General features: G+C 48.7%; 1 protein-coding gene across 13 annotated transcripts; it reads left to right on the forward strand.

The window, feature by feature from the left end:
• Positions 1–135: 135 nt before the first annotated feature.
• Positions 136–25,708, forward strand: LOC130522380 (calcium/calmodulin-dependent protein kinase type II delta 1 chain). Of its 13 annotated transcripts, none has more exons than XM_057026731.1 (21): positions 136–390; positions 1,091–1,185; positions 12,061–12,120; positions 12,846–12,900; positions 13,254–13,319; positions 14,997–15,069; positions 16,349–16,451; positions 17,011–17,094; positions 17,432–17,526; positions 17,618–17,740; positions 17,845–17,928; positions 18,068–18,110; positions 19,003–19,043; positions 20,061–20,114; positions 20,991–21,035; positions 21,917–21,965; positions 23,816–23,836; positions 24,015–24,090; positions 24,166–24,260; positions 24,337–24,565; positions 24,693–25,708. In XM_057026731.1, the coding sequence occupies exons 1-21, from the start codon at positions 329–331 to the stop codon at positions 24,694–24,696; spliced, it is 1,557 nt and encodes a 518-aa protein (XP_056882711.1). In that variant the 5' UTR covers positions 136–328; the 3' UTR covers positions 24,697–25,708. The 13 variants fall into 13 exon arrangements, with proteins under 13 accessions (XP_056882711.1, XP_056882710.1, XP_056882712.1 ...); XM_057026730.1 differs by having other exon boundaries at positions 137–390; positions 24,337–24,575; XM_057026732.1 differs by having other exon boundaries at positions 137–390; positions 19,006–19,043; positions 24,337–24,575.
• The last annotated feature ends 53 nt before the right edge of the window (positions 25,709–25,761 follow it).

Below are 25,761 nucleotides of genomic sequence, written 5' to 3' on the forward strand. Positions count from 1 at the left end.
TGATATACTGTATGTTCCCTTTACAAACCATGCATCGACACACACTTCCTGTTTAAATACGAACGCGCGCTTTGTATTTTACTCTGAAGTCCTCTGACCGGATGTGAGGTGCGTGTTAACGAGTCCAACCTGACGGCGGCGCTGACTCCAGTCTTCACAGAAACCAAGGCGGCAGCAGGTCGCGACGTCTCCAACTCCAGCTGTGACTGGGACCAGTAAACCGGACCTGGTGGAGCGGTACCGAGCTGCCAGCGCGCCCAGAAGCCTTTAACAAAGACTCCAGCCGAAGTTGCTCCCACAAACCGCGTCTCTCCGAGCTCACCTGAACATGGCCGCGACCACCTGCACCCGCTTCACGGATGAATACCAGATGTACGAGGAGTTGGGAAAGTGAGTCCCCTCGTTTCGACCTACTTTGAGTCATTTACCTGCACTGGCTGCGCGCGTGGGTGCGTCTCACGCGCGTCCATTCCAAATTCTTCCGATTTACCTGAAGCGCGCGCCCGACAGGTGTTTGAAGCAACTTTAGGATGGATTCCGGGCTTTGTAAACGCCTTCAAGTTTCCAGAAGTGTTTCCAGAAATTCATTTCCTGATAAAACCAGAAGACTCGCCTCCGGCGTCCAGTAAAGATTATTGATTAAAAGAGTCTCTTCAGAACCAGGAAATGTTGGGGAGACTTGAGTCAGACATCAAAGGTCTGATAATTACAGCTTAATCAGATTTCAAATCATTTCCCTTCCACCTTTGGTGAGCGTGACAGAACAGACCGTGTGTGTGTGTGGAATCTGTGAAGGAGGTCAAATCAAGCGTGATCAGTCATGTTCTCTGGAGTTCTGGCTTCAGAAGAATCGTCTGTGGTTTATCAGTCGATCTGACAGATAACGGCCAGAAACCTGAGCAGGAACTGACAGAATTCCTGCTGCTCTCCGCTCCTCGGGAATGTAGCTAAAACAGGCGGCCAGCTCAGTGGAAAGACTTCCGTCAGCTGGAGGGAAGGTTCTGACCTGAGCCGCTGGCGTCCTCCTCCGGTTTTTTTTGCCACATGTTGATGTTCACGGCTGCTTGTAAGTGTGTGAACTCTCGTGCAGGGGCGCCTTCTCTGTGGTGAGACGCTGCATGAAGATCTCCACGGGACAGGAGTACGCCGCCAAGATCATCAACACCAAGAAGCTGTCAGCCAGAGGTCAGGAAGAGCCAGTCTCATTGTTTGTGCTAACTTCCCCTTTACACCCCCCCACCTACACACAGACACAAAGATTTTAAGAGGCGGGAAGAACCCTGTTCTTCTGGCCGTCCTGAAACACGAAGAGGCAGATCGATCAATCAATGGCGACGATGATTAGCAGTCGTTAGATCTGTCAGGATTCAGGTGTTCCCGTCTTTACGTGTGGAGGGGCTAAACTGGCTGGAGGTGAGGAGCGAGCAGACGTTCTCTGATGGTTCTGAGTCCATCAGTGGTCTCATAAAAGCAGCTGGAAGTCGCTAACGAGTGAGCGCTCCTGTTTCCTCCCTATCTCCGATGATGACATGTGCGTTTCTCATTAATTTTCTTGATTGGGGAAAAAAAAAAGAGCATTTATGTGTGTTTTCCTGGCTTCACCTCTCCACCGCTGTGGCCCCAGCTTCTGTGCTGGGGGAGGCACCAGTTTAGAATTGACCTGGACACCAGTGCCGCTGTGGTGAGGGCTGTGGTTTCTGCACGGTTCTGGTTCCACACGTTCCCTCTGTGTCTGCAACGTGGGGCTGGAACTCCAGCTGAAGCTACTTTTTTTCCCGAATCTCCGCTCGACACTATAATGTTGGGGGTGGGGGGGGGGAGTTTGAAGGCTGGTATTTGGACCTTTGTCACACAGAGCTGAAGTTTCTCCGAGGGCGGATTTAAAATGACAGTGACCTCCATTCAGAAGCTTTATTGGAACAAGGACACGTCTGTGAACATCAGCACAGCAGCCTCATCTTGAATGAGCTGAGGTCACCCAGAGCAGCAGAGTGGGGACGGTTCCGGAGCCTCCGCAGCCCCGGCTGCTCACCGTCAACTCCTCATTCCCATGGAAACAAGATGGAGCGCTAAATATAGTCTGGCAGGATAATATATAGGTGTTGACGCTGATTCTGGAGCAGTTAATTGTGCAGAGCTGATGACGCTGTCAGCTTGGGCTAATTTAGCCGCAAATATCCGCGCTCCAGCAGCTCTCGCTTGCACTCCTCACTTTTTATTTCTGTAAGAGAAAATATGGATCATTTAGCGTCCAGGTCAGTGCCTGAATCCTCCCGCTGGACTCGGATTCCTGCGTGTGTGTGTGTGTGTATCAAACGTTGGTGCGTCCCACTGACATACAACCCCTCTGAGGTCCTGCCTGACCCACATTAGCCTGTGGCCACGAGCAGCCGTGACGACTCAAAGCCTGAGAGAACGTCCGTATGTCCCCGTCCCCGCGTCGTGTTTGTCCCTGAAGCCGCCGTGAGACAGCAGATAAGACCCCAGGAACCCATATGAGGTCCTGGAGGACCATTTCCAGTCTGTGGGCGGCGTTGTGGCTGTTCTGCCTGTTGTGTTTTGCATACATTACTCGTTAGCTCATGCGACCGCAGCCACGTTTCCCTGAATTGGCCGTCGTCTTCTCACTCCGGCAGCTGTGACCCCAGAACCGTCCGTCCTCCTCACTGATTTGCATCTCATGGAGCTCTGGTTCCAGTCTTCTGGACCAAATCGCCCCTTCTGGATGTTTACCCTCGCTGCAATACCGGAGTCAAAGGTTACCTGCTGGTGCGGAGAGGAGGGACACAGCTGTGTAACTGGCTGCCGTCACTGTTTGCTGATGTACTTTTCTTCTCAGATCCTGTTTCCCAGGATTCTCCCCGCCTGGGGTGAGTTGGGACATTGAAAGACTGGAACCCAACTTGGTTTCCTGCCGCTGCTGCTGAGAGGCGCGCGCGGTTGTGCTATTGTTGCGACTCTGGGAATCAGACGCTCAATATTTGTTTCTTCACTTCACTTTCCTCCTTTTTGTGCACTTGAGCGCGAAGCCGAGCCCCCGGGGGGGGAATTCAGCAGAGATGCGGCCCCAGAATGCCCCCCCAGCACGCAGTGGCGCAGCAGCAGCATGTCTGTGTTTGAAAGGATTCAAACACACACACACACACACCCTCCTTCTCCTTGTGATGCATGCACAGCTGCTTGTGGCAGGCTAAAAATATCTGATTAGCACGACGCAGGGGAGCGTGAAACCCAGAAATCAGACCGTTCTGGTGTGAGCGGGGGGGGGGGGGGTGTGTGTGTGTGAAACTTCTCATTTGTCTCACTTTGTCTCTGAGCTGAAGAAAAGGAGTGAAAAAAAAAAGTGTAAACGGTAAAGCAAAGTCAACATTTCCGGCCGGCTTTTGGCGGCATGTAGCTGCAGGGAGGATCTAAACATGGCCGCTGAAGCGTGCAGCCCCACGGAGGTGTGATGACCCCCCCTTCAGAAAGAGAACGCAGTGGTAGAACCGTTCCCCTCGTCCGGCCTTCTCCATGGTCGTACCTCTACTGCGGGGTAGAACCCCCCCCCTCACTGTAATCGTTATGTGACGGTTTTGACTGTGAAATCACCCGGGCGAGACGGCGAAATGGAAAATAACAAAAACAAGGGAGGCAGTAACGCATAATAATAATGATAATAATGATAATAATGATGATAATGATGATAATAATGAGGGGCTGCTAGGCTAATGCTAAATTAGTAAACCCAGGTGTTGTTTGGGCCCGATTTAAGCACCTTTTTCCAGGGTAAAAGTCCCTGTAATTGGTAGTTTGGTGGGGGTTCCTGCAGTGGAGTCACGCACCGATGACCCCAACCTTGTAAAATCCCCCCGAAGTAGAAATGCCCCTTCTGACTAAAATAGACGAGAAGCCAGGCGTGTTTGAACATCTGTATTTTGATAGTCTGGTCAAACGATAGTCTGCTAAGCAGCCGGCGCTTTGCTGCGCAGATGGGCGGATATAGGGATATTTGTGAGGAAGCTCCACACAGCGCATTCTGGGGGGGGGGGGGGTCTGTTTACAGTTGCTTGGTGTCACTCACTCAGGTGGCGCTTCTTCGCATCTCTGAAACTGGGATGAACTGGAGTATTCCCACTGGGCTTGATTCTCATACCCTCATTAGTCAAGTAGGCCAGCCACTTGGGGGGGGGGGGGGGGGACTCTCCTGCTTTAATTAGACCTTCTGTCTGTCAAGCCCACACTGAGCTCCTTTCTAGCGAAGACCTGGTCCACTGGTGCTTTCAGCAGCCTTAATAAACCACTGAGAGAGGACGCTCAGGTCAGGCTTCCTCTGAGGTTTGCTCCTTTATTGAACGCTCATCGGCCCTCCTGTGCTTCCTGTAGACCAGGGGTCGGCAACCCGGCTCTTTAGCGCCGCCCTAGTGGCTCCCTGGAGCCTTTTTTTAATAGGAAAATGGAAATTGTTTTATTATAATTTCTGTTGGAGGAAAAACGTGACAAACATTCTTAAAGTTTTCCAGCGCTGTATAAATGTGTATAGTAAATATTTAATTTCAACATCTCATTATAATGGAAGTTAAACTCAAAGCACCATCGTGGAGCGTCATTCTCCCCAGGATACGCTGCAGGGAAAACAAACATTTAATCATCAATGCTCATTATGTATTTGTCTTTTGGAAAGTAGGCTAATACAGCTAATAAACAGCATGTGTTGCCTTCATTATGAGCCCTATCTAAGGCTTTTCATTTTTTGCGGCTCCAGACAGATTTGTTTCTTGTTGTTTTTGGTCCAATATGGCTCTTCCAACATTTTGGGTGGCCGACCCCTGCTGTAGACGAAAATATCTGCCTTTTTCAGCCCTTCTTTTGTTCCTCGTTACGATTTACTTCCACCATCATTGTGCGAATTTCCAATGCAAACAACCGTTGGTTTCCAGGGTGGCAGCAGGGTTGTGAACGCACCTGGCAGCTTCAGGCTGCCTGCTTTGATGTGCAAATTCATGTAAATTGTGATTGATGAGCGGCGTGATGTGCTGCGTAGAGTTGCTGTCCTGGGGCTCCTGGGGGGTTGGACCACAGCTGATGGTGGTGTCCACGTTGCTGCTGCATGTAGGTCATTTTTCAAATCTCTGCCGCCATCAGTGGAAAATCTCTCTGACACGACCCTCGTATTTAACTGGTGACCCCAGTTTCACCTCCTCGTCTGCAGGTCCTTCACAAAGTTTGAAGTTTTATATTCAGACGACGGTGGCCTTTGACCTTTTCAGCGCTGCGTCTTCAGGTTCTTCTGTATGTAATGAGTGAAAGGGAGGCTCCATCAGCACCGACACTGCAGCTTTACCCAGACCTCCAGGCCTGACAGATGAGCTGCTCTGGGGTACGATGAAAGCTGCGACGGTGTGAAGAATGTGGTCACGTTAGAGGCACAAGCAGGCAAGGCTCACATGCCTCAGGTCGCTCTGATAGGTGACACCATCTGCTGCAGCTGCTGAGGTGAGAAACGGGCAGAGGTGAGAAACGGGCAGAAACGCCTGCTCTGCCACCTTCGCCATGTCCCCCGTCCTCATCCTTGTCTTGCTGCATCACTCACATGTGATCGCTTTAAGCCGGGATGCGTTTAAGAGCTTTTGAGTCAAGCTCAGGGAGCAACTCAGGTGATACACCAGGACAGACAGAGTGAGAGGGAGCTACAGGAGGACTGCTGACACACACTCACACACACACACATCCATGTAAGTGGAGGTGCTTGAACTCTGGGACACCTGTGACGTGTACTGACGAGTCTAAACCTGGTGTGAGAGCTTTACATCCTTTACACAGATGTTTCAGGCCGAGGCTTTAAGAGCAGCCGAGTCGTAGGAGCTAACCGAGCTAACGCTCTTATGCGTCTCTGTTGCGTGAAAGCAGGACTTGGTACAAATCCAGGGGAATATTCCTGTTTTTGTGTACTTGATGTGTAATCCAGGGTTTTTAATCCTGGTCTCGTGCTGTTGATGCCCCCCTCCACACACACACACACCACACACACACACACACAGAGGGAGGATTATGTGCTGCTTTTATGTTCTTCCACCCGTACATCTGTCAAACAGTCTTTCAGTCAGAGCTTCTCTGGTTTTCACTCCTGTCCCTGAATGTTCACCAGTCCAGGTTAGCTGTGATCCAGGGACGTGCACCTTCCACTGCTGAGTTCAGAGCAGAAGGTGCAGGTTTTGGCACTTCCTGTAGGTCTGTCACATGTGTCCACGGCCTTCCACACACTCGGGACGATTGGCTGTGACAGGCAGCTCAGAGGGGTTAAACCTGGTGGACGGTTCAATATGACCTCTGACCTCTGCAGCGTGGTGCCAGCCAACAGCGTGGCTCATCCTGGCCGTCGGAGCGTGCTCAGGAATTACAGCCTAAAGCCGAGCACGGAGCTTTGGGAATCCAACTTTGCAGCGCTTCGTTTGATCAAAGGCCTCCGAACCCGCGGTTCCTAATTGGACCTTTCAGCAGCTGAACCCTCGCAGGTCAGACGTAGCAAACATCCGACTCCCTGAGTGAGCAAAGTTGATTTAAAATCTGTTTACATGGCACTTGAGTTAGTGCCTTAATCCGACTTTAATGGGACAACTAAAGTGCTTCTGAATGTATTAGGGAAAAGCACTGACTTTACTGGGACTATCTGAATAAAACACACAATTAATACAACTGGAAGTCGATTTGCTCCAGCAGGTGGACGCCGCTCCACAACCCCCGTGCTGGCGTATGACCCCGGAACAAAAACATCCAAGAAAACCAGTCATGGCCACGAGGGAGAGCGTGCGTCTTCCTTGCTCAATAGGTAAAGCTTCCATCACATGGCAGATGAAGAAAGCGGCAGAATCATCGAGGCTCCTGTCGTGCACAGTGCAGCTCTGCCCCCGACTCCAGTTATTGCTTATGTGACATAATAGGTCAAATGGAAAAAGGGCCATATAAGCCTGCTGAGAAAATGCATATCGCCACCTAGTGTTGAGGAGGAGGACATGTTCCCGCCAGTTATTTGATTTGCTCTGTTGCATGTAAACTGGGACAAGGAACGGGCAATCAATAGCCATCAGATATCAAAGACGTGGAGAGGGGCATCGATCTCTGTCTCTGGTCCCGTGGGGAGGAGTTAGACATGAGTGCGAAGCTTTAAACAAACGAGATTAAGTGTTTGGATGGTGAGAGGAACGTGGAGAAACTGTAGCAGCGAGTACGACGGCGCTAGCATGCCGTTCATATGTTGTCTGAAGGAAAACATTAGCATGTGCGCCACACCCGCCCTGTCAGCCATGCAGGTCCAGACTCGTTCAGATGTAAACACGCATGCCAGAAATGTGACCTGTTTTGACACATTTTCTGCTGTAACCTCCACCCAGCGGGTATTTGGTTATGCTTTACACAGGTTTGTGATGCAGAAAGCATTTTTTTTTGAGCAAAAATAAATCAATCAAAAGATTTTACACATTCGCCTTTGTATAAGAAGTAAGATCCAACCTGAATGAGGCAGCAGGATGCACCAGCAGGTGACCTTTCCGAAGCTCCGATGAAGCTCTGATGTCGTTTTTGTGGGGTTGGAACAGAAGTCGAATTAGCCTCATTAGCAATGGATGAAGATCTCAGGTCAGAGTAGCAGATTATTTATAGGATCAAGTTTGAGCAGAAAAAGCTTCACTGTTGTGTTGAGGAGTGAATCTTTCCAGCCTGTGACTCAGCCTTACGGCTGCGTTTAGAGGGTTTGGAGACGTTCCCAAACGTCTCGTTGGAGGGAAAAATACTGCTGAATGCTGACAGGAGTCCAGATGGCACTCTTCTTCTGTGGTATGTTCCCCTGAAAAGCTTCAGGAAGCCATACACTAGATAAATGTGCATAAATAAAGCGCACATCTAAACTTTCCAGCGATCTTTCTCATGGTTTCACCTGCAACGCAGCCCAGTCTGAAGATCGGGCTCCCAGCTCAGAGCCACGGGAGCTGTGAGCTGACAACGAGACGGTCAGTTAATGCCCAAAAGACATTCTGAGCTCTTTTAATAAACAGGGATTTGGACCAAATGAGTTCCTGGTGACCTCCCAACGGACCCAACTGTTATCTCACAAAGACATTTATCATTTTTATGACGACTCTTGGATGTAATGACTAATAACTAAAATAAAAGATGTTTGCGGAGCTCCTGGAGCTTCTGTTAGAAAGGAGCAGAACCTGGGCACATCTGGCCTTTGACTCTGGCTGCCGAACAGCTGGACCAGGCCTTTTCACATGCGTGTTAATAAGCCGCCGGAGTGGCTGAGAATACAGGAAGTTTTGCCATTTTCTGGCTGTACCATAGATTAACAAGCGGATGTTCTGCCACGATGGATGTCATCCTCTGTTTACCAGAACATCTGTCTGTTTGTGATACTAAGGAGCCCACAGCGGGCTCGCTCGCAGGCCATCTGGACCTGAATGATGAGGGATTCCATTCAAATCTGTGTTTTCTGGTGTCCTTTAGTCAGGAGCAGCAGCCTGAGGGACCAGACGCTCCTCCGTGCGTTATTGGTGGACCGTGTCCACGTAATCTGACAGATTATGGTGCCATTACTGGTCACACCTTGACCATTAAGGGAGATATCAGTTGCGTGGGGGCTGCTCCTCCTGCTGGGATCAGGAGACCCCGGCTGTTATGGTGCTGTGGGCCGTGCACAGCAGCGACGTACCGCTCCACATATACATCCTGCATGCCTGCACACGAGCAGCATAAATATTAGTTCAGCAACAGGCCTCGGAGATTGTTGCTAATCCCCGTATGTGATGCACACACAGCATCGTGCCCCAAGATGAGACCAAAAGTTCTGGGTTCAAGCATGAAAATGACGAAATGACCAAATATTATGGTGGATGAGTGTTGTGCTGTGTGTGTTTCATTCCCAGAGGATGAATTATTGTGCCCCTTTACTCTTCTTTTCCTGCACCTGTTTCTCATCTTATCAGAGGGTTTGGGGCTTTTTAAAGATAGAAGATTAAACAACATTAAAGAATCCAAACTCAGTGGATGCTCAGCTGTGTAGTTCAGAGCCAGGTGAGAAGCAGATGTGCACAGCTGTGACGGCAGTGAAAATAGCTTCTGCCCTCATTTTCACGTCAAGCTCATCTGGTTTTCTGAGGGGGTCTTCAATCAAACCTCCAGGGACCCCAAGCCATCCAAGACCATGGAGGCCCTCCTGCAGCGCTGTCAGGGTGAGGAAGTCCAAGTCTCCAGAAACATCCTTTTAAAAGGAAGAAGCCCAGAAGAGGACCAGGCCCCGCCTCCTGCTGAGGGGCAGCTGGATTGGATGATGAGGTGGTGAGTGGACGGCTGGGTGATTCCATCATGAATGGGGAGACGAACGAGGCTGGAGTGAGACCAGGGCTATTGAGCGGTGCTGTAACCCACTAGGTTCATTTTGGTTTCATGGTCCAGGAAGTGTCAATCAGCTGGGGATGCGTTCGATGGCGTAGCGGCGTCACGCTGCAGGTTGGCGGTGAAGATGAGCAGCTACTGCTGAGGGCGGAGATGGCCGCTGAGCTCGGATAAATCCTGTTATATCACAGATTAGCAGTGTGCCGTCCAACAGAAGCGACGCAGGTGCACATCCACAGGATTACCCCTCCTGCAGGAGCACATCCCACTGGTCCGATCGGGATTAGATCTGTGGGACCAGCAGTGGTTTGAAACGGTGTGGCAGCGTTCAGGTAGAGCCCGAACAGGATTAAAGATGTCCACACATTCAGAAAATCATCCTTAAAGCTACGTTTCAACTTATCCGTCAGCCCACCATCTCTTCCTCTCTTTAGCTCCCCCTAGTGATCATTTTGAGCAACTGTAGCCGTTACAAATTAGAGGTAGCAGCAGGAGTCTGATTCTATAGCGCACAGGGACTAAAGAGGCAGATGGAAGCTTTCAACAGGAACCCACTGTGGGTTTTTGGGGAGACCTGTTGAGTTCTGAATAGGGTGACCATTTCTACCACACCAAAAAGGAGCACCTTTTGCAGCATTTAGAAAATTGCAAGAAAAATTGCAGCTTATACGACTCTAGTGTCCTCCCCTCTACAGTCCGTTTTGTTCATGATAGTGAGTCCGAGATGTTCAATTCATCGCATGTGATCCATGTATAATGTAAGGGAAGAGAAAAGATATTCCTGGGTGGTGCAATGCAACTAGTTCGAACATTTCTGACCTTTAAACGTACAAATGTTTATATGAAAATAGATGTTGAAGGGCAAGCATAAAGAACTTGTATGTCAACAACAAAAGACGCTGAGGACAAATGCCATGAAACTGGTGACTGAACTGAATAGTCAAATATTCCAGAGTGATTCAGCCTTTTGGGGACCCGTCTACACCCTCCAGTGCGCCAAAGAAAACCAAATTCCTGCTTTAATTTGAGCTCCACTTAAATTGGGCCAGAGAAGTCTGAATGCCGCCGGCCTACCACCCCCAGATCACTTGGTTTGGAGTCGATCTACGAGAGCACATGGCAAGCTGCTCTATGCGGTCTTCTATTGAAACTTATATTTCACTGACCTGGAAGCAGAAGTGTCCCACTGAGTCCTTTACAAACAGCCTTCTGCGTGTGGTGGCAACTGTTAGGATCCTAAGGAACCATATCAGCGTATTTTTGTAAGGGAGATCACCACAATGCTGATTCAGATGCTGCTGTTGATTTAGCTGTGGCGGCTACCTTGTTGGCTAACTGCTTTATGGATTGTTGTGGCCTGTAAAAGGTCAGCGGTGGCCCAGCCACTCCGCTTGTCTCCACGCATAATCGGACTCATGGAAACATTTTTGCAGACGGAAAGTATAAATTAGTCACAGCAATCGAGTGTAGTAGCCCAATTAAGATGCTCTTATAAATGCAGCACCCCACCTGGATCTTAACTTAAGTTCCGGTCAGGATCCTGTTCTTCAGTTTGACCTCAACAAACTCCACATTCACCCTCTGGAGCAACTCAGGAGAGCAGAGCGCCTCCCAGGTCTTCATGGCCAAGCTTCCGCTACCCGTGGGCCTGCTCTCCTACTGCGGTGGGGGACACACACAAAACGCAGGCTTCAAAAACCTGTATTGCTTTAAAACCAATACATATCCATTTGATAAAACTCATTAATAAAAGCAAAATATTGCATTTCAATCAAGTTGGCCATTAGATGTTCTGGTACAAGCTTGTGCCTCCACATTGTCTACATCCAGATGATCCCACAGGCTGACTGCCGATGCTCGACTGCATTATGGGCTTTAGGAAGCTCTGCAGCAAATATCTGGACATCTTGAGGCGATGTAGCTAGAAAAACTTTAGAGAAGGGTTACCTGTTTCTTGTCTGTCGCTGTTTTGTATTTATGCTAGCATGCCGATCATCTTTTCCCAAATGGACGTCCACACCACACTGGCAAAGCTAGAATTGCACGTAAGTCGTCTTTGCCGCTTTTGCTGATCGATGTGTGCTCTTCTGAACAGTCGGCATTGAATGAGGTTTTCAACCAATCAAAATATCAACTTATCGACTTACTCCAAGTTTAAGTCGTTTCATCGTCTTACATCATTGGACAACATGCTGTGTGACGTTCAGGTTCAAAAAGGAAGAAAAATAAGCGTCAGATGCTGGACAGGGAATTTAAATTCTGGCCTGATGTAGTTAGGAATGAAGAACTGGGTTAGCTGTAGCCAGTTGGCAACAGAAACACTGATGAGGTTCCTGAACGGAACTGGTGCAGATGAGTCCTGACACGTGTGGTTTGGCAGCTTCTAAATGTTTGTTTGTCGTTGAAAAACACTTTCTTTTGGTGATTATGTGAAAGGTTTGAATATAGAACTGTAGAACATGAACTAGCAGAAGTCTGAGCAGTGAGTTCCTCAGCAGTTATTAGCTGTGATCTTCAGTGTGGACGTCAGGAGGTCTGTGTCAGTAATATCAGCATCAGGAATCATATCTTTTATATTCCCTCGGAGTTTTCTGTAGTTTTAATGTTTATTGCTTGTCAGCTCCCCACAGGTAATATCAGAGGAGGTGGAGTTTAATGTTTAATGACATTAAGGTCCTTTTATCTCCACAGATCACCAGAAGCTGGAGCGCGAGGCCAGGATCTGCCGCCTGCTCAAGCATCACAACATCGGTAACTTATCGTGTTCTGTCGTTCGTCTCAAATTAAGAAGATAATGATTTGGGTTTTTGATTTTTTTTTTAAAAAGGCTTTCGTGTTTTCCACTTCATCAAGTCTGAAGTCGGAACGTCTTTGCGTTGCCCGATTGTAATCTGCGTCTTTGCCTCCTAAATGTCCTGAGTTGATTAGCAGCCGCATTAGCAGTATAGTTAGCAGCATGGGTGAAGGGTCATCGGATCATCTGTCAGATCTATACCATCGACATGTAGGCCGAGCAGGGAGAAGATCTATGATGGAATAGAAAGAAAAGGCATGTTTGACTGTGTTTGACCAGAGCTCAGGGCTCCCATTGACTGGAGGGCAGCTGTTCATTTTTTAACAATCTTTAAACCCCTGTTATTTGCCTGTTGATTAGAACCTTTCAGAAGCCTTATAGATATAATAGCTCTTTATTTACGTCTCCTTCCTGTGGATGTTTGAAATTAGTTCAGTTTTAGCTCCTGGGATCCTCACAGGATCTGCAGGTTTAAGGGATGAAAAAAGTGCCAACGGGTAATTGGTATTAAAATTAGTACAAATTAATATGTAGAAGGGAGACAACGCAAGTCGGCCCAGTTTGGAAAGACACACATCTGTTGCTGCCTGTTTGTTGACCGTTTCCAGATCTTTCACACCTCAGCTGCCGACAGGAAGTGAAGTCAATAAATGACCCGGCTCTGTCTGCTCTCTCCTCACAGTGCGCCTTCATGACAGCATTTCAGAGGAGGGCTCCCACTACCTGGTGTTTGACCTGTAAGTCCCCAGAGTGCGTGATGTCACACACCCAACCCTGACTTTAGACCACACAGCAGGGCTCAGAACCTGTTGGGATCCCAGTTGGGATAAAGAGGTGGTCATTGAAGCCGCCTCAATAATGATGAGTTTTCCTGGAGACAGAGAGAATTCCTGTGACCTGACCTTTGATATCTGACCCTGTTCTTTAATCCAGCTGCTGTAAAGTACAAAACAATCCTTCAGATTACAGCTTAGATAAGAGGGCGCTAGTGTTGCTCCTGCAGATGGTGACGTTGCTCATCACTGCTGTGGAATATGCCAGTTCACACTGATCCGGGACCAGTCACTGATCATCTGTTTTATCCGGGCAGGGTCACGGGCGGAGAGTTGTTTGAAGATATCGTTGCCAGGGAGTATTACAGCGAAGCCGATGCCAGGTGAGTGTCAGGGATCAGTGTTCAGGGCAACATCTAAACTGCAACACCCTTTATGGCCTTTATGACACCCATCAGGCCAGAGCTGCCTTTGACCTCTAAACACAGCAGCCTGCTTCTGGTTCTGGCTCTGCCTTTCCTGGGTTGCACTTGTTTCCACATTTAACTTCTCAGATATGTTAAATGTCAGTCTGAAAGAACCACAATTGGCTAGTGTCTCCCAAAACACCAAAAATGCTACTACAGGCGACCTTTTGACCTTTGGTAGGATTGTTTTTTAACCTGTTTTTAATGATTGTGACGATTCTTCAGGATGACTCAGCACTCTGTGACTCTCCTTTAATCCGATTAAAGTAGAACTTTAAGCAGCAGAAGTTTTCTGTCTATTTTATGTGGACAAACACACAGCAGCTAACTTGATCATCAAAGGCTGATCTTCATGATTTTCATATTTATACAGTTCCTTTGCTCAATTAGCTTATTTAATAATGGTTTTGAGGCCCTTCTCGCCTCTGTTTCCCAAATGTTGACCCGCCCATTAAATGTCCTTCTCCATGTCTTTGAGTCCTGTTGCTTCGTGTATGTGGGTGATTGTGCCTTCCTGCTCCTCTTCCCTGTTTCCTGACCTCTTCCTCTTCCTCTTCCTCTTCCTCTTCCTCTTCCTCCCTGTCTGCTGCTGCTCTCTCTCTCCTCCGCAGTCACTGCATACAGCAGATTGTAGAAAGTGTAAATCACTGCCACATAAATGGCATAGTTCACAGGGACCTGAAGGTCAGTCATGACAGTAAGACCAAACAGACATGAGCCTGCTCACCTGTTCTTTTGCCTTGACCCCCCCCCCCCCCCCCCCGATCAGCTGACTTATTAACCTTTGGCACAGTGCCACTACTCTCCATGCACATCATCTGCATCACATCTGCAGAAGATGTGCTGCAGATGCTTGAAGAGTAGCTGGTGGCTCGTCTAGTTTAGACCAGACCTGCCAGAACACAACATGCATGTTCTACCACATCTGTCCGGATCATGTGCTGACCCGGGCTGAGGCAGGAGGAGGAGCACAGCGTCTGCACCCTGACATCCAGATTTAAACTCCAATCAAGCGTGATTAATTCATGTCTTCCGTTGATCAGTGCCTCTGGAAATTTACAGGCAGCACAACTATTCCAGGAGCGTTCGGATCACTTCTGTACGACCCTCTGACCTTTGATTCAGTTGGATTTAATCAATTCATTGCATGGAACTCGCAGTATCACGATAGTGCCAAAACAAAAGCATAAACCAGCATTAAAAAACCGATCTGGACCATTTCAGCCTGGTCATCAGAACCAGTCCGGGCCTGCCGCTCAGCTCCTCCTCGGTGCCAGCTTGCAGCCAGTCAGGAGCTAACACCACTTGTGTTTTGAATCTCAGCCAGCGCGTCGGCCGTGTTGTGTGCATGGTTGACATCAGCGCAGCGCTGTTTCGGTAAACCGGGCCCGTCACGGAATGCATCCTTTGGTGACCCCTGACTAAATTGGCAGTTTCACAATGACACCCTTGTTTACGTCTGCTCTGAGTTGCCTCGTGGGTGGAGTCCGCTTTGCGACATGGAAGCTCCCTGAGCTTCAAAGCCAGCACATGGCTGCAGACAGTAAGTGGCAGCTTGTGACTAACCCAGTGCCCCCTGCTGTTTGCATGCAGTCATTGCATTCAGCAGATCCTCGAGGCTGTGCTCCACTGCCACCAGATGGGCGTGGTCCACCGTGACCTCAAGGTGAGTCACCTTTTCATCATCCCAGGCTGGTTTTACTTTCTGTCCTCATTCTTTTCCCGTTTTGATGAACTGAGCTATATGCAGAATAAAAAGTGTGTTTCTGGTTTTGCTGCGTAAAGATACTTATCGTCCCTCTGGGATCACTGCGAAGCCCCGAGTGTTCAGTCAAATGAGCCAGGTGTATCTCAGTCTTGGTCACACCCTGCAGTAGCAGGCTTGGATTTCACCCACTGGCCTCTTGATTGGCTGTTGCTAGGCAGCAGCCATGGATCGCTGGAGAAGCACAAAGACAAAGCAAATACCACCAACAAACAAGTGAATAAGGGAGCTGTGCAGTAAAATCACAGCCCAGGAAAGCCCGGTTTGCTCTGAAAGCCTCATTAGCCATCTCATGGGCGGGGGGGGGGGGGCGAACGGTCGTAAAGATCTGGTTTGCAACACAAACGATCTGTACTTCAGCGGCTTCTTTTATCCAAACATGTTCATCCTCAGCGAATCGTGCAGGGACAGGTGAACATTGCAGATCATGCAGCATCGCCTGCGCATGTGTCGGTCAAGATAAAGACCGCTGATCAGTCTGGAAACTCTGGACTTTAAGGCTGAGCGTGGACGCGCAGTTACTGTTCCAAAGAACTGGGAGGTCCCATCTGAACCCTGACATCATTCAGATGTCATGTAGGTACCTGGACCTTCAGCGGGATCCAGGCTGTGGTGAGACAGATAATGCCAGTAACCCTCACTGAATCAACCGTAGCACCTTTCCTGTGTATGAGACTCAAAGCAGCCCTGTTAGTGGTCTCACACTCTGACTGCAGTGCTCCGCTGTAGGAGTTCACATTTCCTTTATCCTTTATTTGTGCCACACCGGGAGGAAAAAAAAGATTCAAGAGTATGGGCTCTCGTTCTTGAAGCCCCGCCCCCTGTTCTGATGACATGAGGCCATCTCTGGACTTGCATGCATGCGTTGGCTGCTGCCTGCCAGGAGGTCCCATCCCTCCATGCTAAGGTCATCTGTAGCCTTGGACAGAACCTGCTTGGGATCAGGCCAGCGTCAAACAGGGTCCAGGACCCTACTTCCACTAGACGCTCGCCTCCGCTTGGATGCAGCAGTTATGTGTGGCGTTGCTGTTTGTGCTGCTGGATGAGCAAACTTTACGCTAGTGTAACTCTTTTTCTTACCTCACCGATGATCTAGTGACTCATTTCAGACTTCTGCTCAGCTGTTGAATTTGGCTTTGAGAATCTGAAAAGCCTTTTTCCCCTCTGTCTTCACTATTAGCCAGAGAACCTGCTCTTGGCCAGTAAGCTGAAGGGGGCCGCTGTCAAACTGGCGGACTTTGGCCTGGCCATCGAGGTGCAGGGAGACCAGCAGGCCTGGTTCGGTGAGTTCCCATCACGTGCATCCAGCTGCCTCCCTGATGGAATTGAATGTTCAAGCCTATCGTTGCATTAGTAGCCAGGTCCTGCTCAGGGTTTCTTCCTGTTACTGTTGCTATGGGGGATTCAGGCTCTTCGTCCTGTAAAGCCCCTGGAGACACTGATGTATAAACTATGTGTAAATTTCTCTCTCTGCATATCATCATTTCTGCAGCCGTGCGAGAGAAGGGACCCCAGAGATTTTCTAATATGTTTCTACTTCTCATCCAATCATCCGGACCCTCTGGGTCTATCTGGGGGAACTAGGTGTGCCACTGCTCCTGGCTCTGCTGTTAAGTTTGGACTGAGTACATTTCAGCCCATTAGGTCTCCCCGCTCCCATGGCAACAGAGGAGTAATTGTTCTATTCCCACAGCTTCAGCCTCCGTCTGTATCTGGTTCACTCTCTGGTTTTGATCCAGCAGCAGCTTCTGATGACTCTGGAGGGTCTGCTGGTTTTTAAAGGACACGTAGGCCACAAGGGTTCTGACAAGCGTCCTCACAAGTCTTCGTCTTGCCGTCTAGGGTTTGCTGGGACACCAGGGTACCTGTCTCCCGAGGTGCTGAGGAAAGACCCATATGGAAAGCCTGTTGACATGTGGGCCTGCGGTAAGACCCCCCCTGAGGCCGTTTCAGCTGTTGTCACACCAGAAGCAGTTTTTTCTTAGTTTGTTTAAATAAATAAGCTGGTTTTGATGTGAGGGATGTTTGGTGTGTTCACTCGCTATATTAATTACAGAGGATAATGATGTATTAAAGGTAAATAATGGCTTCATTTCTGGATTATACTCTTTAGAATTTAGACTTTTTGTTACTTTTTGAAGTTGCCATGTCAGAAGAAAGAGCTCCACACAAACGTTCTAATCTGCTAACACACGCGGCCGTGACTGTTGGGTCCCTGAGGTGTGTGCGCCTGTGTTCATCTTTATCCTTGTGTGTATTGCAGGTGTGATCCTCTACATTCTCCTGGTTGGATATCCTCCATTCTGGGATGAGGACCAGCACAGACTCTACCAGCAGATTAAAGCGGGCGCCTATGACGTGAGAGCTGATCTCATTCAGACAAAGACCAATGAGTAAAACCGAAATGTCTTCATGCGTGTGTGAACGGTAAAATTGTCCACTGTCCCAGTTTCCATCTCCTGAGTGGGACACGGTCACTCCAGAGGCCAAAGACTTGATCAACAAGATGCTAACTATCAACCCAGCCAAGAGAGTGACCGCCTCAGACGCTTTGAAGCACCCTTGGATATGCGTAGGTGTCACACACACACACACACACACACACACACACACACAGACGCGCCCATGTGTGTTGTCACTGTGTGTATTGACTGTATTTGCTGACTGTATTTGCAGCAACGCTCCACTGTGGCCTCCATGATGCACAGACAGGAAACTGTGGAGTGCCTGAAGAAGTTCAATGCCAGAAGAAAGCTGAAGGTGGGTGACCAGTTACCACTGACCCAGTGATGCCTGACCCCTGACCCCTGACCCTGAGACATCTGACCCCTGACCTGGAGATCTCTGACTCTGATGGGACCTCTCACATGTTGTAACACGTCTGTCCCTCCTCTCCCAGGGTGCTATTCTCACTACCATGCTGGCCACCCGCAACTTCTCAGGTAGGACTAAACCATTGAGGAACCCTGCAGATAGAAGTTCATAGATGAAGTCATTGTTTTTTGATCGTTGGTTATCCCCGTTGATGTCCTTGCTCTGAGTTAAACTGGTTTAGTGATGCTGTAGCTCTAGTTAAACTAGTCTTCTGATCTCCTCCTTCCCTGTGTGTTTACTCTTCTTTCTCTCCCTCACTTTGGTTGAACTGTGTGAAAGGTGAGTCCCAAACGGCTGCATGTTGTTTAATCTGCTTGACACTGGTGGCCATGTTGGAGAAAACTGGTTTAAAGCTCCATTTGACCAGTTCCTGATAGACGTGTGTCTTCTCACATCACCATGTTGTCTGCTCTGACTGGGCAGCAGTGGAGGAATTACATTTCCCCATAAGCTAGTGACAGAATCAAAAAGATCCGATTGATTAGTGTCAGCAAAGGAGAACCCTCTCAGAAGAGAGGCTTTTCCTTTTATAAACACTCATTCTGTTTTTCAAAATCAAAATCTTAAAGAGACAGGTGCACGAAAATCAGCATAAAGAGAAAAAGGTTTGATTTCGGGTGTCTAAAACCAGATCAAAGTCCACCATCGGGTGGGGGAGACTGGCTGCAAATCTATATCGGATCAATATTGGCGTCGTTCAACATGGCTTTCAGGTTGTGTCATCCTGACTAAATTCATCGACCTGTGCACTCCGACTAATCGCTCCGGCCACGCACACTCCCGCACCCCCGACACAATCACCCGTCTTCTCTCTCCCACTCTACCTGCATGTTCTAATGTGGCTGGAGGAAACATCGACCCCCTTCTGTGCATCCTCCAGCCTTCTGAGGTCGTCCCTCATGTCTCGTGTGTGAGTGATGCGTTCTGTCTGCTGATGTTCTTGTTCTTTTTCCTCAACAGCAGCCAAGAGCCTGCTGAACAAGAAAGCGGATGGTGTCAAAGTAAGCCCCTCCTTCTCTGTTGCTGTCCTCAGTCTGTCCATCAGTCTCACTGGTCCTCAGCTGGTCTCACTGGTCCTTCACCATCAGGGGTTTCACAGCAGTTGGTTTCCGATCCGCAGAGTTTTGATGTTTCTGATTTGTTAGAACCTCAGTTAGATGTGGGCTGGTGTTGTCACTCATTCTGGCATACCCCAGCTAGCTAGAGCGCTACATTTACAGCAGAATTACTGTTTATTGCTAATAAAGTTTGGATGGATGGAGAGGTGGTCTGTTCTGGGTCACTGATGGAAGCAAACACTCATATCTCGATTCCTCGGAGCAAGAGAAATTGGTGCGTGTGTGTGAGTGAAGTTTGTGGGGGTGTGTGTGTCCTTGATCTTGTATCTTGTGCTACATTTTGAATGCCCAAATCCACATTCTGAGGACATTGTTGGGACGTGAGAACAGTTTGGCTGGTCCTCACCACTTTAAAGGCCTGTTTGATGGTTACGACATGGTTTTAAGGTTTGTGTGCAGTTGCCAGGTTCATCGCAGAGATCGAGGGAATCCTTTTTGTTTTCCACAGCTTTTCAAATCTGTGACTTTTCTACCTTTGTTTTCACTCATTTGATTTTAGCCTTATTTGTATTCTTCTGTTAGCTATCTGCTAAAGTTCCCCCTCTAAAATGGCTAGATCAAATGTTCTCACACCTCAAGTGCATTCGCCTGGACAGGTGTGCTGCCTGTTCAAGATAAACCAGTTGGTTAAACTGTGAGTCTGCTTTGCTCATTTCCACCAAAGTTTGACCTTTGCCAGATCCAGCCTCATCCGAGTGACACGAACATTTGGCTGTTGCCGGGTTGTGGGTGAGGATCCTCATGCCTGGCTCAAAGGAAGTGCCGTGTGTGTGTGTTTGGGGTTAACTGTGGGGCTCTGACACCCTTCTTCAAACACTCGCTCCACTTTTCTCTCCACAGCAGCTTGAAATGTTTGATCACTTCTGCTCTGTCCTGTCTGTCTGTCCGGCTGTCCGCTAGATCAACAACAGGGCCAATGTGGTCACCAGCACCAAAGATTCTGCCCCCACTCTGGTACATGGTCCACCTCCTGCCTTGCTGCCTGCATGTCTGTTCAGTCTATGTTGCCCTCTCCTGTGCTTGCTGCTCCTTTACCTGACGCCTCCAGTTTAGTGCAGCATAAACTCTTGAGTTGCGCTCCGTGTTTGCTTTGTTGCTTTGAAACGTTTCCCATTTGTTGTTGGTTGCAGCAGTGACAAAGCTGCTCAAACTATAGCCGAGAAGCTCTTCTAAGGCTTTAAAACATGAAGAATGAGGAACAACGGCTTTGTTACAGGTGCTGGTGCAGCCACCATCATCTGGGATAGAGCATGCTTTGGGGGGGTTGCATGAATTCCCTGGGTGTCTGTCAAACCTGGACATGCTCACCTGTCCCGCATGTCCAGGACGGTAACTGCTGGTACTGATAGACCAGTTTCCTAAAGGTTTCCAGGCACATGCTGAAGGCACATTCGCCTGCTGATGTTCAGCTCATGTCTGTGGTCTTGAATCTGCAGGAAGCACCTTCAAATCCACAGAATTTCAAAGATTTATTGAAAAATATCTGCTGCCATCAAGGATCCGACCACTGAATATCCAGTTTAAAAGGCCTTTTTATGCCATTAATGAATGCCCATCATATATTAGTCATTCAAGGGCTTAATATTTTTAGGGAAACACAGAAATGTTGGGAAAAACATTCCTTTCTTGTGATTGTTGGTAAATGTTGGTCACGTGTGGTTGTATTTGATGTTCTGGGAAGCGAAGTAACGGAACAGACCCTGATTAAAGGTGCTCTCAGATGACTCGGCTCTCTCCTCTTCCCCCCGACCCCGCGTCTGTTCTTCCGTTCTTTCTTTATTGATGTTCTGCTCTGTTATCCTCTCTCCCCACTGTTGATCTTCCTATCAGGAGCCTCAAACCACAGTTATCCACAACCCAGCTGAAGCAACCAAGGTACACAGAAGCTGTAGCTGATGTAGAGTGGATATGAACAGGGGCCGCTGAGGCTGAAACGCTGCATGCTGGTGTCAAGTGTCGCATGGGTCTCAGTGTTTGGCGTCTGAATTAAGAACTTTGTGGGCGGGTAAACCTGTGTGACATCAGCGTCTCATTCAGAGACCGTCGATGATATTGGAGAAAAATGTTTTTCTCCAGGCCTTCATCTCCAAATCCTTCTAAGCAAGGATTCATGTGTGCGTGGCCGCCCTGAAAGATGTTCGTGTCACCGCCATCATGTCAGCCATCCTGTTGCTAAAATCCACCAGATGAGCTTCGTGCAGTCACATGACGTGGTTAGCTTTGTGTAGATGTGTAGATAAGTCACATGTTTGTGGATGTTAATGGGCCAATCAGACAGAGAAGAAGAGCTGGTTTTCCTTAGTGGAGGAAGAGCGTTGCAGAAACAGCAGGAACTAGCATGCTAAAGTCAGAGGATGGTAAAAAAAATCACAAAGAACATTTCAAACAATTAAAACCTCACTGAAATTAATCCGATCTCTCTGATTGGCCATTACCTGGTTCCATATCTCCACACATTAGAAGAGTGCTTGTTTATATTGTTCCCAGGATTTGTCAACATCTTAATTTAAACCAATACTGTACAACTGGGTATAAGGTCACATCATTCATAATCAGTGTAAATGGGGAAAAAAGTCTGAATGAGTGATAAAGAGCAGGACAGTCAACCATGGTTCATGTCTGAACTGCTTGACTTCAAAACTAGTAGTTTTCTGCTCTTCTCAGTATCTCTGGGATCTTCTGACTGAGGTTGGAAGCCGTTCCAGGGTCAACGTCCACCACCGGCCTCCTCTCACACTGATGCTTTTGTTTTGTAGGAGTCCAGCGAGAGCGCCAACACCACCATTGAAGATGAGGACGTGAGAGGTAGGACTTCTGTGTGTGTGTGTGTGTGTGTGTGTGTGTGTGTGTGTGTGGGTGTGTAATATTTTCAGAACCTCTGCATTCCCCCTCTCATTTACCATTTACCATCTCATTTACCATGTAAGTGAGATGTTTTATACAGATTTTTGAGAAAAGCAGCAACGTTAATAAATGACACAACAGTGACTATAATAAAAAACCCTGTAGTAAATCTGAGCCAGGTCGTCCACATCTCCTAGCTTGGCCTGAAGCCTCTGTGGTCCACTGTTAGCACTTTGCTGGCCTGTTTTGTGAAATCAGAACTGTTTAATCAGCAGCTGTTAGCTGTTTCCTGGCTGTGCTTTTGGACTTGTAGCATCAGCTTCGCTGCAGCCGCGTCCTGAAGCGGAGCAGGTGTGTTGACAGGAGAACGCTGTGATGTTCTTGTGGCTTTCAGGACTCCCCTCAGCCTTTTCGGGTTTTTCTGTTCCTCTCATCTCCATTCATCATCAGCTCTTGGGGTCAGACAAATGTAGTGTTTATACTTTAGATGGCCCCCAGAGTAAAGGTCAGATTAGATGACCTCCTGAAAGAATGGTTCATCTCTTCATCTCATCCATCTGTCTTTTTTTCTGCCATCCTGCTGTCTGTCTGTCTGTCCATCCTCGCTTACATCTGCCCATCATCACTTTAGCCCCCCCGTTCACCCCTCAGATCTTCCACCTGCGGCGCACCCCTGACCGGCCTCCCTCCCCCTGCCTCTCCTCCTCCTCCTGCTCCTGCTCCTCCTCCTCCTGCTCCTCCTCCTCCTGCTCCTCCTCCTCCTCCTCCTCCTGCTGGTACTCTCCCAGTGTTTGGCCCAGTGCAGAGGAGTGCTGCCAGTACACGCTGAGGTCACTGCTGGCCGTCTACCTGCTCCTCATCTTCACATCTTCAGTTCTGCTCTTTTTTTCTGATCATCCATCCACATGCCACTGCAGCCCCCATCACAGGCCTGTGCAGGGGTCCAGCCCTGGCCTGGGGGGGCCTTCCCACAGTCTGGGCCCAGCTGACTCCCAGTGTAAGTCTGAGCTCTGGGAACGTGCAGCCAGCGCCCTTCCCCCACTGTAGATGAAGACAAGATTGATATGTGTTCGAAGGTGAATCGGAGGTCATTCAGAGGTCATGACCTCCTCCAGCTTTAACTTCCACAGTCCTGGAGTAGGAGGATGCTGAAGCTTCCACGGCTCCTGGGCGGGGATGGACGGGGTTCTTGTGTCCTGAGATGGCCTCTGTGTTCTGTTTGAGCTGCTCTTTACTGTAGCTTTGTCAACATACAAGTCAGAGTTTTGTTTGCAGAGCAAAGTCCACAGCTGGTCACGACTGGGTGAACCCAGTTTCAGCCCAGTCAGCAGCCTCGCAGCCAATCAGAGCTGGCATTCTGCTGCTCTGCTGCACATTTGTCCAGAGTCTCGTCCGGCAGTTTGAGCTGGAAGCTGCAGGGTCATGCGCACGTTTCACTGCTCTGCAGCTCTTTTAGCAGTTTTGATGGCATTCCAAGTGAGTGCCCAGCCCCAGCTGAAGACGGTCAGCGTTCAATTAGCCTGCAACAGGAGTGAGTCTGACGCTGCCCAAGGTAAAACAGATCTCGGTAAAAACACTCTCCAGCGCCGTCCCGTGCGCCTGAGATCACAGCGCTTCAGACTGACTGTCCGTGTAGCGGGTTAATTCGGGCCCTCCTGCCGGGCTGATATTATCGCTATTCCATTTATGTCAATGTGTGGAGCGTGTTTTTGAGTGTACCGTGATGAAACTGCCCTCCCTGAATTGGCTGTGAATGTGAGTGGTGGGCGTATATAACAACAGCACTTACTCTCTCCATTCATGTTTCCTAGCTTTGCTCCTTAGCATGAAAGGTAATTTTGATGTTGTCACGTGTTGAAGTCCGACTCCCCCGCTTCTCTGTGTCGTCGCCTGTGCTGATGTTGTGCTGTCGGTCCGTGCTCACGTGCTCCAGCCTTAACCCCGACTGTGATGCTTCATGTTTAGATCCAGTGGGACCACCTGATTCCTTCTTTGTCCCTTGTTTTGCAGCTCGGAAGCAGGAGATCATTAAGGTTACCGAGCAGCTGATTGAGGCCATCAACAATGGTGATTTTGAGGCCTACACGTGAGTTACATGTTACAGACAGGTCTATCCCGTACCCCCCGCCCCCATTCTAACCCTGCTGCTCTACTGCTTCAGGAAGATCTGTGACCCTGGACTCACATCCTTTGAGCCTGAGGCCATGGGCAACTTGGTGGAGGGAACGGACTTCCACCGTTTCTACTTTGAGAATGGTAGCATGTTTGCACGAGCATTAGAAGCAGAAGCGTTTCTGTGCTGCCAGTATAACCGGCTTCCTCTCGCCTCCAGCTCTGTCCAGGACCAAGCTGCCCGTTCACACCATCCTGCTCAACCCCCACGTGCACCTGATCGGGGACGAGGCGGCGTGCATTGCCTACGTCCGTCTGACCCAGTACATCGACTCGGATGGGAAGCCTCGGACCGTGCAGTCAGAGGAGACCCGCATCTGGCACCGCCGCGACAGCAAGTGGCAGAATATTCATTTCCACCGCTCCGGCTCGCCCACCATCCCCACAAAGTAAGAGCAGGTAGGGCTCTGCCATTTCATTGGTCCTTTAATTTAACCAACATCAGCATTAATGATCATTTCACAGATAGATGTGGATCTAAACAAGAAGAGTGTGTTCTTTTTAATATGTTTTCAGTTAAGAGGAAGATCTCTGACTCCAAACACTCTCCACCGTACCAAACATTCATCAGACCCCGCCCCCAGTGCTCAAGCCCCGCCCCCTCAGTGTGTTGTTTACATATTGTTGCAGCTGGAAAAAAGATTGTTGTCCATGTTCAGGAAAAACTCATCTGGGAGCAAGTCTGAAGGGAGTTCCTCTGCTGGAGGCCACATTGGTGCGTTTTTGTAGCGTTTCAGTCGCATCAGACAACAGAGACGTTGTGGTGACCCCTTCAGTCATGGTGTAGCAATGGTTTTTTCTCAGCCTCTTATATACCAGGAGGCTTTCTGGATTTATATCTGACATATCTGCTTTGTGTACACGTAGCGCCCTCCTGCTGTCTGGTGAAGCTCGGCCACGTTTCGATGATGCTGAAGTTCCCATTTCTGTGTTTTATCTGGCTTTAGGCATATTTGCTCGTAATTTTAAAGTGAAAACAGTTCTTTTACTGCAGGCTTTGTTAGGTTCAAACGACCTAAAACATGAGAGAAACAAATGAGGCAAAGACAACAGTTTTGAATTTTACTCGCAGCAAGGAGGACGGAGGGATGTGTTCAGTTACAGACGTCCAACACGTCCTGACAATAGAAACAATATAACAAGAATAAGGAAGATAACAAGGTAAAAGCAAATAAGAGATAACTTTAATATACTGGATCTAACACCCTTTTTAAACTAAGGGGGATCCTTCCTGTCCGCTGCACCCCCTCCCCGTTCATTTTTAGGATTTTTAAGCCCGTTTGCTGTGAACAGAACTCTGATGTTAAAGGCTCATTGAATTCCCCAGAAACTCTGGAGCAGAAATCACACTTCTGTGATCTGTTCCTCTTTAAACATCAGTTTTCACTGATGACGCCTGTTTGTCTCAAAGCTCCACGTTATGCTTTGTTTCTTAGAGAAACAAAGTCTTTTGGAAATGTCAGAGGTTTTATATATATATATAGACGAGATGATGGCCAAGTATCTAAGAAATAAAAGTGTGATTAACGCCAGACATGTGTTTTGTCTTCTGTCACTGATAAGGAGGCCGGTCGGGCAGGTCTCC

This window comes from Takifugu flavidus, chromosome 3 (genome assembly GCF_003711565.1).
Source record: "Takifugu flavidus isolate HTHZ2018 chromosome 3, ASM371156v2, whole genome shotgun sequence".
Lineage (NCBI taxonomy): Eukaryota > Metazoa > Chordata > Actinopteri > Tetraodontiformes > Tetraodontidae > Takifugu > Takifugu flavidus.